Source organism: Lepidochelys kempii, chromosome 10 (assembly GCF_965140265.1).
Source record: "Lepidochelys kempii isolate rLepKem1 chromosome 10, rLepKem1.hap2, whole genome shotgun sequence".
Classification (NCBI taxonomy): Eukaryota; Metazoa; Chordata; order Testudines; family Cheloniidae; genus Lepidochelys; species Lepidochelys kempii.
The window spans coordinates 138,138-154,987 of NC_133265.1; the positions used below are offsets into that span (position 1 = coordinate 138,138).

The 16,850-nt window shown below is 40.3% G+C and overlaps 1 protein-coding gene across 7 annotated transcripts in view; it reads right to left on the reverse strand.

Moving 5' to 3' along the window:
- UNKL (unk like zinc finger) overlaps nucleotides 1-16,850 on the reverse strand; it is a 163,167-nt gene that overhangs the window by 109,463 nt on the left and 36,854 nt on the right. For 5 of the 7 annotated variants that reach the window (XM_073361545.1, XM_073361548.1, XM_073361547.1 and 2 more), the window contains 3 exons: nucleotides 13,340-13,473; nucleotides 2,766-2,901; nucleotides 1,357-1,474 (listed from right to left, as the gene is read on the reverse strand). In XM_073361545.1, coding sequence (XP_073217646.1) covers nucleotides 1,357-1,474; nucleotides 2,766-2,901; nucleotides 13,340-13,473 — 388 coding nt within the window. Of the gene's footprint in view, nucleotides 1-1,356; nucleotides 1,475-2,765; nucleotides 2,902-13,339; nucleotides 13,474-16,850 lie in introns of those variants that run through there. The other 2 variants (XM_073361550.1, XM_073361549.1) reach the window with 1 other exon arrangement.

Here is a 16,850-nt window from a genome sequence, read left to right on the forward strand (position 1 = left end):
GCTGGAGAACTCTTTAAGATACCACTCCTCTCTTTCTCTCTCTCTGGAGAGTGCTCTGTGCTTGAAGCAAGGAAGAAGAAATAGCCCAGGAGGGGACAAGTATTTCCCAGAAACAGCACTGTTGGGTGCGGTTTCAATGAGGCTACCAGGGCTGGTGCTGGGAGGAAGGATGAAAGCAGATCTTCAAACACATATCTCGGCACCAAGGAGAAGAGGGTCAGTCAACAGGTGCCAGGATAGGTAACAAGACAGCTATTAGTGTTGACTTTGGTACTGATGTTTTTTCTCAGGCTCTCTTCCCTGTCAGTGTCATGCCTCTGCCCATTCAAGTCAAGGAGGGTTTTGAGGACTTTACCCCAGATTTTTTTTTTTCATTATTTGTGTAATCATAGCACCTAGAAGCCCCAGTCACATGCTAGGGGCTGTGCGAACATAGACCAAAGGATAAACAATAAGAGGGAACTAAGCAAGGGTCAACGTATTGTGACTTTTGGGGCCACAAATAGGAGGGCATAAAAAATTCTAAGCTCATGCCCATGAGACACATGCATACCTACAGTGGAATCCACACTGACACAAAGAATTTTTGTTTTCTTCTCTTTTCTTCTTCCGTGGGTCTCTTTTCTTCTTCCGTGGGTCTATTCAATTTTCCCCTATCAACTGCAATGAAACCTTCCTACTACCGTGACTATACCACAGAGGTTTACTACAAATGATTGTGGCATCACAGAAATCATCATTTTGACTTGATTGCAGGATCAAGAAATATGCTGAATAGTGAAAAGGATTGTTTAAACCCAAATCTTACACCTTGGGGTTAAGAAGCATGGCAAAGAGAATTACAAATCCTATGAAAATATAATCTGATCCATGTCCAAATATTACAGAAGACATTATGACGTTAACTTCTCTTTCATATTAGTGTTCTAAAAGATGCTAGTAGGTGACTAATGTAACTGTACAAATGATATTCCTAGCAAATTGTTTTGTTTTAAATATATATCCACTAACTATATCCACTAACTCAACTACTGCATGAACGACTCTCCAGATTCCATACAGCTCTGGATAAAATATATCTACTTTTAAGACGACATGTGAAGTTACAGTGCTCTGAAGACAGGTCACAGACAGTCTTCAGAAATAAAATTGCTAGTATTAGTTAGCACATTAAAAAAGGCAACTTAAAACTGTTGCAGAAATCTTGCAACTTCTTTAACAGATCAGAAAACTAATTAGATTTATTATATGATATGCCCTTATGATAAATGAAATATTTGTCTATTTCCATTATTAAGATAAACCATGTTCAATTTAACACATTAAACAGTGGGGGAAGATAACCTCAGTTCTTACCTCAGGATGGAACTGCTGTTCAGTACGAGAATGGCAATACTGACAGTTATCCCCATTTTCACACTTGGAAGGTTCACCCCACTCATCTGCATGTTTTACACTGGGGCATGGAGTAGACCTGGAAAAAGTGAAATCCAAAAATGCATTTGTACTAATTCCCCAGCAGCAAACTCAAATATTTTCCCATTAAGTCCAAAGTAGCACCTCAGCTGTTGAAGCCCACTGTTTCCATTTCTGCAACAACAGCTTATCGCCAGAGCCAGGCTTTGGGGCCTCTGAAGCCTACAGATGTGGGCCAGCAATATTTTGGGAGCTCTCTGGGCAAATGCTCTTTTGGTAAAAGGATGCTTACTCCTGGGGGAATTCTGCCCCCCTTGCCCAGATACCTGCACCCTCTCTTCCCCACAGCCCAGCTGCAGGGCCCCCCCTTGCCCAGATACCCACCCCCCCCCACAAGCCCAGCCGTGCCCCCAGCCCAAACACCTACCCCCTACCCTCAAAGCCCAGAGATCCAGCAGGAGAAACAGCCTGATGCTCAGTCCCAGGCTTGCACAGAGTTTCCTGCGCACCACCCTCTCCTTCCCTCAGGGCATGCAGGGAACTGCAGCTGTCAGGAACCCTCTAGCTCTCTCCCCCTCCCCACCAACAGTGTCTTTTATGAGCGACCTGGGCTTTGCCGGGTCCAGCAGCCCCTAGCGGCAGCCAGCAGCACTGCAGCCCATTTCTGTGCGGGAAAGGAAATTATGTGCAAAAAACATTAATTTCTGCAAAATTCCACATTGCGCAATAACGCAGAATTCCCCCAGAAGTAATGCATAAACCACAGCTAAATTCAATTTCTCTTGTGTTTTGTGATGGTTACTTACAATCATGAGATTGTTAGGCCAATCTCATCAATACTGCACGACTGAACTGAGGATACAGAAACTGAAAAACTACATTTCTCAGGCCACCAATTCATACTAAGAGTCAAATGTCAGTATGTTTTTTAGCAAAGTTTGGTTATGAAAGTATTGCCTGGGGAAAGGAATTTGTAGCAGGAGGAATCCGCTAAATCCAGAAGGTTATCAAGGGTCCTTTTGTCTATTAACAGCAGCTGAAGGAGGAACAATTGAGATTTTGAGTTGGTGCCAGGAGATGCAGAAACGGTTTCACCTCCTCCCAGGGAAGACTGATGTTTTAGTCATATTTTAATTACTTTCCTATTCAGGGCTGTCCAATCATTCTGAAGTTTGTTTCCTATAGTTTTATGGGGCTTGTCACAAAAATCTAATACTGTTAAACTAGGTATACCCAGTTGCACTGTTAGTGTAATCCAAAGAAATAAGCCCCCAATAACTGTTCTATTGATTCATGGGGGGCGTAGACCCATAGTTAGGAAAGCATGTTCTTAGTATTTATTTATGCACCTGTATTTGAATCTTCTGGGATTCCGTCTTCTATCTCGGCTGTTGTGATAATGGGGGCATGCATAACCCTGGCGGCAGAGTCTCGGGGGTTTGGTGCACTGTTCTGTCTTGTAGCCAGCTAATACAAAATTAGTATCTGTAAACAGATTAAGAAATTTAAAATATGTTAACACTTTAACTTTGCATTTAGAATACCTTTAATGAATCCAGGTACCAATAAAATCCTTGAAAGCAATAAAATTTTGCTTTTCTTTTATATAAAAATCCTGGTTTGTACACATCATTAACACTAAGATTTTGTCATGATTATTTTTAGTAAAAGTCACAGACAGGTCATGCACAATTCACAAACAAAAATTCACAGAACCCGTGACCTGTCCCTGGCTTTACTAAAAATAACTGGAAGTGAGGCTAAGTAGGAGGGAGGAATGGAGTCTCATGCGGTGGGGGGGGGGGGGCGACAGGCCAACACCCCCACCACGGAGGGGGGGCACAGTCCTGGCTCCAGTGGCCGCAGCAGGGGGTGCAGCGCCCTCCTCCCATCCAGAGCTGGCCGCAGCTGAGGGACAGGGGTGTGTGGCCCTGGCTGCAGCCCCCGCCACAGCCCTGGGAAGCCATGAGGGGGGCACCTAGCCCCTGCTGCAGGGTCCTGCTGACAGCTGAAGCAGAAGATGTCATGGAGGTCGGGTAAAGTCACGGAATCCATGACTGCTGTGACATCTGTGACTAAATCAGAGCCTTATACATCACCATTCACAAACGATTAGGATGAGACGTGGATTTTATTGTCATTAGGCAGTCTGACTAAAGCTTTATCATTTTTATATTACATAAAAATTTTGCCATCACACTAAGCACAAATAAAATACTAGCAGAATCCCAACATCACACAAATGTCCAGAAGCTCTCAATATAAGTATTTTTTATTTTTCCCCCAGTATTCTTCATATAGTCTCATACTTATAAATCTTAAAAGCAAAATAAAAATAAGCTCTTCAATATTAAAAATTTGAAAGTATATTATTCATTTTAGTAAGACATATAACTAGGACCTTATGCAACGTTCCCTTCTGGATTTCCTTCAGTATGACTTTAGCATTCTTTACTTCACCACACCTGCTCTTACTAACGTTCTCCAATAAGATGGTCTTGACAAGGTCTCAGGGCCGTTCCTCTATCCTTGTCCTTAATCTTCTCCCTGCCTTTGATACTTCAGATCATTCCAACATCTCTGATTATACTTCCTCCCTTGGTTTCCATGGCCCTGTATTCACTTGGTATCTTTCCAATTGTTTCTTCAATATTTCCTTTGACAGTTCCTCTTACTCTCCCACTCTGCTAGCATCTCTAAGGGCTCTGTCCTTGATCCCTTTCTCATCTCTCTCTCAACAATCTCATCCCGCATGGTTCAAATATCTTCTATGTTTACTTCTTTACTTCACCACTTAACTTGCCTTCTTACATACAGTCACATCTTCAACTGTCTTCTAGTATATACTGGATACCTTTCCGTTCAGTGGTACTGAAACACTTAACAGTGGGCGTGCTGAAAGCCAGCCCTGTTACCCATGTCGTGTCCCATCCCCCCCTTCCTTACCCCCCGCTGGGGCTGGGAGTAGGGCCGTGTCTCCGGGGGGAACCTGGACGGGGTCAGAGACTGGGGGGGGAAAAAATGCATCTGATGAAGTGAGCTGTAGCTCACGAAAGCGTATACTCAAATAAATTTGTTAGTCTCTAAGGTGCCACAAGTCCTCCTGTTCTTTTTAGGTCAACATCTGTTTGTCTCTTAGAGTGTCTCCTATTCCCTCCTAGGAATGGTAAGGTTAACATCATTGGCAAAGCCTTTCATCTCACACTTCCATACTTCCCCCCACCCCGATATGGAATGGCTTCTCTATCCCAATGCATCTGGCAACTTCCCTGTTATCATTCATATCCCTTTCAAAATCCCACTTCTTCCATTAGGCCGACAAATGCAAAGCTATACCAATAAAATTCAATCATGACCTTAATATAAAAAGTATTTTCCCACAGTAATTTTCCACTCAAGAGTGATTATTTTTAAAAATTAAAGAAAAAAAAGGTTCAGTTATTTTCAGATGCAAAGAGTGGGGGAGCAGTACACTTCTGCCGTTACAAAAACCAGTTGCAATAGCTCTACTATTCTCAGTGGCTGGTGGCAGAAATATAAAATCTGGTAGACGCATTTTTGTCTTTTTTATTCTTCATACAAGAAACCACAAAGACAGAGGTGGGCCCCAAATAACCATGTTTACTAAATACACATAAACATGCCAACCTATCTACATACATACATGTTGCTCTGACTAGTTTCTGGCAGCTTCTAAAACACAGAACATAGTGAGCACCATAAAGGACACAAACTATATAAAGGGACACTACTCTATTCCTGTACCCTAAAACATAATCCCTAGGACAGCGATGTGCCTTTTGGTCATCTGGTTATAGTCCATTTAGATCTGGATAAATTTTTGGACACGTGTCCATTGGCTTTTGTTACATAACAATGTGAAGGTTTTTGTTATATTTGTTAGACTAATGATCTCCCAATATCTATTGGATTTAGACTGTAAACACACACGTAGCATGGAGAAGGAAGCTACCTGACTTTAATTTAGAAAGGACAAGAGCTGGACCAGGATGAGGGTGGGAGGAGGTAATTACTCACTTTTACCATTAAGAAAACAAGGAAGTTCAATCCGAAATAACTGACATGGAACATTACATTTGAGAACTGAAATTTATTAAGAGTCAGGGTATTCAAAGTTACAGCTCCACAGCAACTTATGTACATGCAGAATTCTGAATGATTTTAAAATACTGCTAAAGCAAATGCTTCATATGTACTAAAAGGTCAAAGTTATGGTTACTGTGGAAATTCTCCTGTATTAGCTTACTTGTACTGAATACTAGAATCTTTAATTTAAAAAAGGAAAATGATGACTTCTTAGTTATGCTGCCAAGCAAACTTAGTATCAAACCCAATTTGTCACAACTTCCTCCCCTCCCCGCCACCAAGATTCTTCTCCACGAAGCTATCTGAAAAACAAAGCTGAAAATCCACTTTGCAGTAGATGCATCCTCTTTGGAACACAGAAGCATAGGAATTACGACAATGGATCATAAAGCCATAGTCTCCTCCAGGGAGATCCTGCAGACAGCTTTCTGCTCGCTGCTGCTTCCCCTGGAGACCACCTCTAGTTTCCGGATTCCCACCTGGCCTTTACCTGACTGTCTCTCTCACTCTGTCCATCTAGGGCCAAGCACCTCTCTGAACCTTTAATTGTTTTTAACACCTCTTGGAACTATGGGGAAACACCAGAGCATTTAGACGAAAAACAACACTATATGTTTTGCCAATATTTTAAAAGGATAAACAAAATGACCCAGATAACTACAGACCACTTGGTCTGTCATCAATCCTGGGTAAATTCATGGAAAGACTGAATTGGGATGCAATCAGTGAAGAATTAAATGATGGCATCATAATGAATATCTATCACCATTGTTTTATGAAAAATAGGTCTTCTCAAACAAGTTTCATATCACTTTCTGATGAGATCACATCTCTGATGAATAATATACTTAATAATATAATTGACATAATATACTTAGACTTCCATAAGACATTTGACATGGCCCAGCATGCCAATCTGATTAAAAAAAATCAGCACTATACCAAGATCAATGTAACCCATATTAAATGGATTAAAAACTGGGTTAACTGACGGATCTCAAAATGTAATTGTAAATGGGGAATTATCATCCCATGGGGATGTATCTAGTGGAGTTATACAGAAAACTGTTTTGGACCAATGCTATTCAGCATCTTTATTAATGATAGGAACAAAATATAAAATTTTACTGGTAAAATTTGAAGATGACACAAAGATTGGTATAGGATGGTTTCAGAACAGAAGGGGTAAGGTTAGTTTAGCCATGTGCTTTGCAGCTTCTGCAAAATGTAGGTGGTTAACAAATGTAATAAGAGCTTGAAAATAATAGGTAAAAAAGTTAGAAGGAATGTAGCATCTAGCAAGACAAGTGTTGGGAGGATGCTGAGTTTGGAAAGTGGCTAATGAGCTAAAAGAAAATTATTAGAAAAGAAGCCTCTAAAATTATAGGAGATGGTAACAAATCGGTTCCACCGACCAAAAAAGCAGTGTTTTGTGATAAACTGATAGCTACCTTTAACATACCCGTGTTATCTTAGAATATGGACATGTGTAACAAGATAAAATGTCAGGTACAACCAGCTTTAAGATTTATAAATTTAAAATAATCTGAAAGAAAGAGGTCCAACTGCCATATTTGGTTCTACCCAAGGCCAGGAAGAGGGTCATAACATAAGAATGTGACCAAAGGTCCATCCAGCTCAGCATCCTGTCCTCCGACAGTGGTCAATGCCAGGTGCCCCAGAGGGAATGAACAGAACAGATAATCGTCAAGTGATCCATCCCCTGGCGCCCATTCCCAGCTTCTGGCAAACAGAGGCTAGAGACACCATCCTGGCTAAAAGCCACTGATGGACCTATCTTCCATGAATTTATCTAGTACTTTCTTGAACCCTGTTAGAGTGTTGGCCTTCACAACATCCTCTGGCAAAGAGTTCCACAGGATGACTGTGCGTCGTGTGAAGAAATACTTCCTTTTGTTTGTTTTAAACCTGCTGCCTATTAATTTTATTTGATGACCCCTAGTTCTTGTGTTATGAAAAGGAGTAAATAACACTGCCTTATTTACTTTTTCCACACCAGTCATGATTCTACCCAGCCCCAAAGTGGTAAAACCTGGTTTTCAGATAGGATGACGACATCAATTATTTGTTGCTTTGTATAAAAGAACCAGGCTTGCTCAGGGTATTTATCAGATCCCACCTGATCATGCTGCAGCAAGCAGTATGAAAGGGTTCTCTCTTTTCCTGAGTACTCCGATCAAATGCTTATGAATGTGTGCTATTGTATGAATGTAGGAATTGCTTATTGCTTAAGCAACTGTATAAATACCATTTGGCCTTTACAATTAATAAAGGAATTTATGTTTGAGCTGATGTCATAGTGATATCTTTTATACTAATTCTATAACAGTAATTCCAACAATTGGTGAAATGGTAAATGATGGTAGGGACTAGTCAGTTATACGGAATTATATGGATTATGTAGTAATGCAGACTCCTTTGAAAAAACATGCATTAAATACAGCCGAATGCAAGTCATACATCTAAGAATAAAAAAATGTAGGTCACACAAGAAGCAGGACTGTATCCTGGAATGCAGCGAGGCTGAAAGAGACTTACAGGCCATGGTAGATTTCCAACTGAACATAAGTAAGGCTGCGAGTCTTTCACAGCGGTCACGGAAGTCATGGATTCCGTGACTTTCCGGGACCTTCGTAATTTCCACAGCTGTAGCAGCTGACCCCAGGGCTGCCCGAGTAGCTGGGGCGGCCCTGGGGCCAACCGCACCAGCTGCTACTCTGGCGGCCCCAGGCAACTGGGCCTGGGCGCTGCCCCAGATCAGAGGTCCAGGGGCAGCAGTGGAGCCCCAGGCCACCCCCAGCCCAGAGGAGAAGCAGTGTTCGCTGGAGCAGCCCTCCCTGCCCCCAGCACCTAAGATTTAGTTAGGGGTATTTTTAGTAAAAGTCACAGACAAGTCACTAGCCATGATTTTTTGGTTATTGCCAGTGACCTGTCCGTGACTTTTATTAAAAACAGCCGTGACTAAATCATAGCCTTAAACATGAGCTCTCAGTGTGATGCTGTAACTAAGAAGTTAAACATGGTCCTTGAATGTATAATCAGGGGAATATCAAATTAGGAATATTAATCAATCATGCTTAACCTCTTAGTTACCATGGTGAGACAATTACTGGAATTATATTCAATTCTGGCATCCTCACTTCAAAAAGCATGTGGAACAATGGGGAAGGGCTCAGAACGGAGTTATGAGAATAATTCAAGATCTGAAAAATTCTGCTTTTCAGTGAAAAATGAAAGACACAATCTAATTAGTTTATCCAAGAGAAAGATAAGAGGTACCTACATGGGGAAGAATTTTTTCATAGATTTTCAGTTTTTAAGGCCAGATGGGACCATCATTTAGCTTGACCTCTGTACAATACAGGCCATGGAATTATAACTAATTACCCATGTACGGAGCCCTGGTGTTGAATTAAAGCATATCTTCCAGAAAAGCATCCGGTTTTGATTTGATGACATCAAGAGATGGAGAATCTACACTTCCTTTTGGAAGTTTGTTTGAATGGTTAAATCACCCTCACTGTTAAAATATTGTGCTCAACTTTTAGTCTGAATTTGTCTGGCTTTAACTTCCAGCCTTCTTGTTATACATTTATCCTCTAGGTTAAAGAGACTGTTAGTAGCTGATATTTTCTCCATTGAAGGAAATTATACACTGTAGTCAGGTAACCTCTTAATCTTTTTGCTACGCTAAACAAATCGAGCTTCTTCAGTATCTCACTTAGGCATTTTTCCAATCACTGAATCTTTTTTGTGGCTATTCTCTGCACTTTCTACAATTTTTCAATACCTTTTCAGAATGTGGAAACCAGAACATGACACAGTATTCCAATACCTGTCTCACTAATGCTGTACAAAGAGGTAAAAATCACCTCCCTACTCCTACTTCCCTCTTTATTATATACCCAAACATTAGCCCTTTTATTCACAGCATCATACTGGGAGCTCAGGTTCAACTGTTTGTCCACTCAGACCCCTAAATCCTTTTTAGAATCCTGCTTTCCAGAATACAATACCCTATTCTGTAGGTATGGCATGCATTCCTTGTTCCTAAATTGTGACTCTTGGGTTCCTGTTATCGTGATCTGCTGATTTTAAAATGTTTTTCCCTAGTAGAGGCTGTGGAAAGTAGTTCATCATCCTCATGTGGTATCATACCTCATTTCAGCTCTTTCCAAATACACAACAAAAATATTTAGACACTTCTGGCTAATCTGCAACATTATTAACAATTCTCCTATTTCCATCTAGTAATGGGCTTATATCACTGTTAAGATTCCTTTTGTTCATATTATATTTGTGTTCTTACTGTCCTTAGCTCTGCTAGCCATGGTTTTTCCCCTGTAGCTTTCAGTTTCCTTTATAAATTTTCTGCACTTCATAACTAGTATTTATGAATATACATTTTTGACAGTAGACAGCTCTTTAATACACTATTAAAAGGCAAAACATGATCCAGCTAATGGAAGCTGAAGCTAACCAAATTCGAACTAGAAATAATGCTCAATTTTTTTAAGTGAGTGTAATTAAGCATTGCAACAACTTATCAATGAATGTGATAGATTCTCCATCACTTGAAGACTTCAAATCAAGACTAGATATCTTTCTAAGGGCAGGTCTTTGCTACCTGCTGGATCAGCGGGTAGTGATCCATCTATCAGGGATCGATTTATCATGTCTTGTCGACTCCGGAACTCCAGCTCGTGAGAGGCTGAAGCGGAGCTGATGGGGGAGCAGCAGCAGTCGACTTGCCGCCGTCCTCACGGCCAGGTAAATCGACCTAAGATACGCCAATTTCAGCTACGCCATTTGCGTAGCTGAAGTTGCCTATCTTAGGTCAACTCCCCAGTGAGACCAGGGCTAAGAGATATCTATAGTTCAGCTAGATATTACAGGCTTGATGCAGAAATTACTAGGTGAAGTTCTTTGGCCTGTATTATTCAGTGATCAGGCTAGACAATCAATGTTACCTTCCGGGCTTAAAATCTGTTAATCTAGTCCAGTATTCTCTCTCCGACAGTGGCTGACACTGGATGCTTCACAGGAAGGTGAAGGAACCCCTGCAGCAGACAGGGTGTGGGATAATCTGTCCCATTAGGTTTCATCAAAACTCTAAGAGTTAGAGATTAGTTTAGTTTAAACCCTGAAGCATGAGGTTTAATATCCCTTTGAAACACTGTGCTACCAACAACTAACAACAACTCTGGATATTCTTGTTAATCATATAAATGTACAGGCCCCACAATTCTCTGCAGTCAAGACCGATCCAAAGAAGTCATTTAGCCTCTAAGCAACATCCTTATCTTCCTTAATTGCTCCTTTTAGCCCCTGGTGATCCAGGAGACTAATTATTTTGCAGGTTCATGCTTCTGCTATACTTAAAATAATCCCTTGTTTGTTCTCGATACTTACCTATTTGTTCTTCAAAATCCATTTTAGCCCTTCTAATTTCCTCTTATATTATCCCTTACTGTAATTTATACTCCTGTTTACTGATTTCACTAGGATTAGGTTTTTAAATTTTGAAGTATTATGTTTGGCTTCTCGAACCTTGCCACTCTGCTACAGTGGTTTACACCTTGTCTTCCTGGCTGCCCTTTTGTCCAATGGGCATGCCTTCTGAGACTATTATTATTTTGTTTTAAGTAGCAACCATGCCATTTTGCTTTACGTTTGACTTTAGGGCCTTTTTGACTAACCACCTCATTGTATTGAGATCTCCCTTTCCAAAGTTTAATGTCACTAAGTCACTTTTTGGTACATTACTCCCTACAGAAATCTTGAAAATTATGTTGTGGTTAGCATTACTTTAGTAGGATAGTTATTTTTTGGATCAACTCCTGAATGTTACTTATTTGAAAATAGCCACTCCTCTTGCCAAAGGTGTCTCTGGGAGTCTGTGGGTGGAGCAGGGAACAGAATCCGGGTCTAGAAAATCCCATGATAGCAACCTAATCCCTGGATCTCCTTCTTCTCTCTCCACTTATTTTGTTAGATTTTGCTGCCTGGGATCTCTCTGAACATAGTGTGCTCAATTTCCTTTTCTTGATACAGACACTTATAGTAAAGCTCTACTAATATAGTTACTTTCTTATAACTTGGGATTCATATTTCTTATAGATTCAACTGTGTGGTCCTCTCCACTCAGAATCTTGTTCTTGCCCAATTTTATAGAATTCTTTAGATACTCACTACTCCCCTCATCTGTCTTTCCTGTATAATTGTCTTCCCCTTGCATACTGTAAATAATACAAATCTACCTAAAACAAAGAAATAAAAAAATTTTACTCTTGAAGACCAGAGGTACTGCACCAGTTTGTGTTCCATCTGTTACAAACTAGCATTTAGGTACAACCACTAATGTTCTGCTGATTTTAAAAATTCATGGCTATGTAATAAATGACACCAAATACCGAAAATCACAACCAGACTAAAAGCTTAAAGAAAACTAGAGCAATTGGGCTTATTTTAAGTGACCTGTCAAATTAATAAATTTACAGTAATATTAGATTTTAAAGAACTCACTCAAAGCCTAAAACAGGTAACATTTCTTTGTTTTCTGGTTCTTGTTAATCAAGTTAAGCAAAAGAAATATCCTTTAAAAGTTGACTAAAAACAACAATCAAAAAAAGATTCAAGTGACATCAGTATCATTTGGCACAAGATAGTTTTCTTACTGACTTTAAATCAGGAAAATATGTATCAATTCCCTCAAAATAGCCACATTTGTACTGAGTGAATGAAAAAAGGTTTGGTACAAAAGAAATACTTTCAATAGACAGGAATTTCCAGTATGCTATTTGAATATAAATGGGCTTGACTGCATGATTTTTTTTCCAAACACCCATACTATTGTGTGTGTGTGTGTGTGTGTGTGTGTGTGTGTGTGTGTGTGTACACACTGTGACAGGGTCGGGCCAGATGGCTACAGGAGAGTGATAGAAGGCAGATATATTAGCCCCAGGTTAAGTAGGTCCCTTTTCCCTGGGTAAGGTAATAGGGAAGGTTCCAGAACAATCAGGAACTTTCTGGAAACAATTAAGGCAGACAGGCTGATTAGAATACCTGCAGCCAATCAAGAAGCCTGCCAGAATTAATTAAGGCAGGCTAATCAGGGCATCTGGGTTTAAAAAGGAACTCTCTTCAGTTTGTGGTGTGTGCGAGGAGCTGAGAGTGAGAAGGTGTCCTACTGGAAGACTGAGAAGTACAAGCATTATCAGACATCAGGAGGAAGGTCTGTGGTAAGAATAAAGGTGGTGTTGGGAGGACACCATGGGGAAGTAGCCCAAGGAGTTGCAGCTGTCACACAGCTGTTACAGGAGCCACTGTAGACAGCTGCAATCCACAGGGACCTGGGCTGGCACCCGGAGTAGAGGGGGGGACCGGGTTCCCCCCATCCCTCCAACTCCTTACTTTTTACCGGAGGATTTGAACGGGACTGCAGGTTCCACCAGTGGGGAAAGTCTCTGGCCTGTTCCCCGATCCACTATGTGGATCAGCAGAGACTGCGGGGATTGTTCTCCTCCCTTTCCCCATGCTAGCCAGTAATGAGGTTAACTTAGTGAACGGCAGATCTGAGCCATGAAAGTGGCCAAACTGAGGGCTGCCGTGAACCTCTGAGGCGAGAAAATCTGCCAATAAGCGCAGGACCCACCAAGGCAGAGGAGGAACTCTGTTACAACACACACAATCACTCCTTTATTCAACATAACTATTGAAGCCTCTCCAATAAAAGTCAAAATAGGTCTAGACAGATATAGAAACAGTGATGAGAAGACAAAATATAGAACATTACCCAGCCATCTCGGATCCTCACTAAGAATTTTTTCAATCATTGCTTGGCTAGCTAGAATTCCTGGCTGTAGGTCAGGGATGTTTTCTCCACCACCTAGCTGCCCATTCTGTAAGGCTTCCTGTGCCTGAAGTTCCCTGAAATGGAGAACAGAAGATAATTTTACCATACTGTGTATCTTCATTAAATGTCCCGATTGTGGATGAAATCCTGGCTTTATGGAAGTTAATAGGAGTTTTGCCACTGACTTTGTTAGCCCGGGTTTTATGCCATGCCTCACAAAGCCTTATTTGAAAAACTCAAATTGTCTTACCTTGGCATTGTTACATGGATTGATACTGGTGAAAGCATCACAACAAAGGATAATTATATATGTTAACAAAGGGATAGGCACAAGGCAGAAAGCGGTAATAACTGGTGTGAGGTACAGTTGCATTTAACATCTTAAACTGATAAAGAGAACTGTCAAGAACACACTAAAGAAATGTACAAATGACACTATATTGGACAATGTTGCATGTATCCAAGAAAGAGCAATAATGCAAGAGGAACTAAGCAGGTTAAAATATGGCAGAAATACAAATACAGCATAAATAAGATTATTTTAGACAAAAATGAGCTAATACAATGTGGCAAAACAAAGATTTTCAATGGCAGAAATTTGGAAAGCTACAGTGATAATGAATGGCAAGGCTGATACAACTTTCTGATGGGATATTGAAACCATGCTTTGTGGCCCTTATATCGACACATCATATCTTGGACAGGAAAAAATATAATCCCTTTCTCTACCATTTCTATGACACCCTACCTATTACTATTTGTACTCTGGTAGTGAATGGGGCACCCAATCATGGGTCAGGGTCCCAACTGTACAAGAACAAAAAAAGCCCTGTTCTAAAGTGCTTACAGACTTAAAATTTTTATTTCTGGGCACCTCACCAAAAAGAATTATGTTTATTGTTCTCTACAATATATTTGGAAGGAATTCCTCGGTGGGAGCAATAAAAATTACTAATCCAGAAGGAGCAGCACATAAAATGTAAACACAGATGCTGTGTGACTGAATGCCTATTTAAAAGGGCATTTAACAACAGTTTTCACATACGGGATTTGAAGGGTATACACAACAAGGAAGGAAGAAAAGTTACTCACCTGTAACTAGAACAGGAGTCCTTGTGGCACCTTAGAGACTAACAAATGTATTTGAGCATAAGCTTTCATGGGCTACAGCCCACTTCATCGGATGCACAGAATGGAACATATAGTCAGAAGATATATATATATATACACATACAGAGAACATGAAAAGGTGGAAATAGCCATACCAACTGTAAGAGGCTAATTAATTAAGATGAGCTATTATCAGCAGGAGAAAAATACTTTTGTAGTGATAATCAAGATGGCCCATTTAGACAGTTGACAAGAAGGTGTGAGGATACTTAACATGGGGAAATAAAGATTCAGTATGTCTAATGACCCAGCCACTCACAGTCTCTATTCAAACCCAAGTTAATGGTATCTAGTTTGCATATTATCAGTAAGCATCTCCACTCTCATGGAAGGTGCAGTCACATTCCATCAAGCCCAGACCACTGTAGAAACTGCTACCGTTAAGGCACAGCACATATTTCTTCTAGAGCAATGGAATATCCCAGGGAGGGTCATATCTGGAGGAAATGTCATCCCACATATTCTCTGTTCTCCCCATGTGAATCTTAAGAGACTCCAGCTACAAGTAACTATTTTCTACTTCAAGTATCATCGTTATAGATCACAGAAGTGTACAACTGGAAGGGACCTCAATAGGTCATCTAGTCCAGTCCCCTGCACTGAGGCAGGGCTAAATTTATCTAGGCCAGCCCTGACAGGTGTTTGCCTAATCTGTTCTTTAAAACCTCCAATAATGGAGATTCCACAACCTCCCTAGGTAATTTGTTCCAGTGCTTAACTACCTTTATAGTTAGGAAGTTTTTCACAATGTCTAACCCAAATCTCCCTTGCTGCAATTTAAGACCATTACTTCTTGTCCTCAGTGACTAAGGAGAACAATTTATCACTGTTCTATTTGTAACAACCTTTTATGTACTTGAAGACTTACGTCCTTCCTAAAACTTCTCTTCTCCAGACTAAATAAACCCAATTTTTTCAATCTTACCTCATATATCACATTTTCTAGGCCTTTAATTGTTTTTGTTGCTCTCCTCTGGACCTTCTCCAATTTGTCCACATCTTTTCTGATGTGCTGCCCAGAACTGGACACAGTACTCCAGATGAGGCCTTATTAATGCTGAATAGAGTAGAAGAATTACTTCTCATGTTTTGCTTACCACACATCTGCTAATTCATCCAAGAACAATTTATTAGCAAGTTTGAGACATTCATCTTGGTTGAGAGCAACAAACAACCTCTGGAGAGGTAGAAATGACTCACTGCATAGATTGTGAACTGAACATTAGATATTGAGGCAAGGTCAAGAGATAATGCTGCATAAAGGTAGGAACTGGCAGCTCTATATATTTCTACAACTGTCACATTCCAAAGCAATGCCTTCAAGGCCATCTTGGAGCTAATAAATGCACTCTGACATCTTCAGGGACTGGATCTCATGGCACGTTTCTATAGAGGTTTGATCTGCTTTGAAAGGTGTTGTGGAAACAGTTTGGCTCCTAACTATCACTATAAACTACAGATAATCTAGTATATTTATGGAATAATTTTGTTCTTTTCAGGCCATAGCCAAGGCCCTTCATAGCATCTATTATATTTAAATTGACCTTCCTTTACAGTAAAAAGAATGTGAGGAAGAAAAGAAGTAAACTGAGGATGTGATTCAGATGAAAATCAAAGGCCATTTTAAGAATTAATTTGGGATGATGTCCTTCTCATCTTCTTCCCTTGTCTCTCCTCTGTTTATACTAGTAAATCTTCAGGGTTTGAACTTTCTCATTACTTGCGGGTACAGTTTATAGCACAATAATGCCCCAATCTTGATCAGAGACTCTAGGTGCTCTTGTAACAAATAATAAAAATAATCAAAGGCTGTGTAACAAACATCAGAGGGGTAGCCGTGTTAGTTTGAATCCACAAAAACAATGAGGAGTCCGGTGGCACTTTAAAGACTAACAGATTTATTTGGGCATAAGATTTCATGGGTAAAAAACCCCACTTCTTCAGATGCAACAATTAAAGGCTGGCACTTGCTGACTCTTTTGGCTAATGTTATCATCACAAGGCCCATGAGCATTTGACAAGCCACAGAAGTAATTCTCTCCCAGAGTCTCATTCGGAGACTATGAGAGCTTCATTAGGATGAAGTTAAGATCCTACAAATATACCAGTTCATGCACAGTTGGAAAAATATTAGATAAGGCCACTTAGAAACATTCTTGACTATAGGGCATACAAACACAGGTTAAAAGATAGGAAACAAAGGGTAGGAAAAAATGGTCAGTTTTCATAATGGAGAGAGGTAAATACTGGTGTTCCCCATGGGTCTGTACAGGGATCAGTA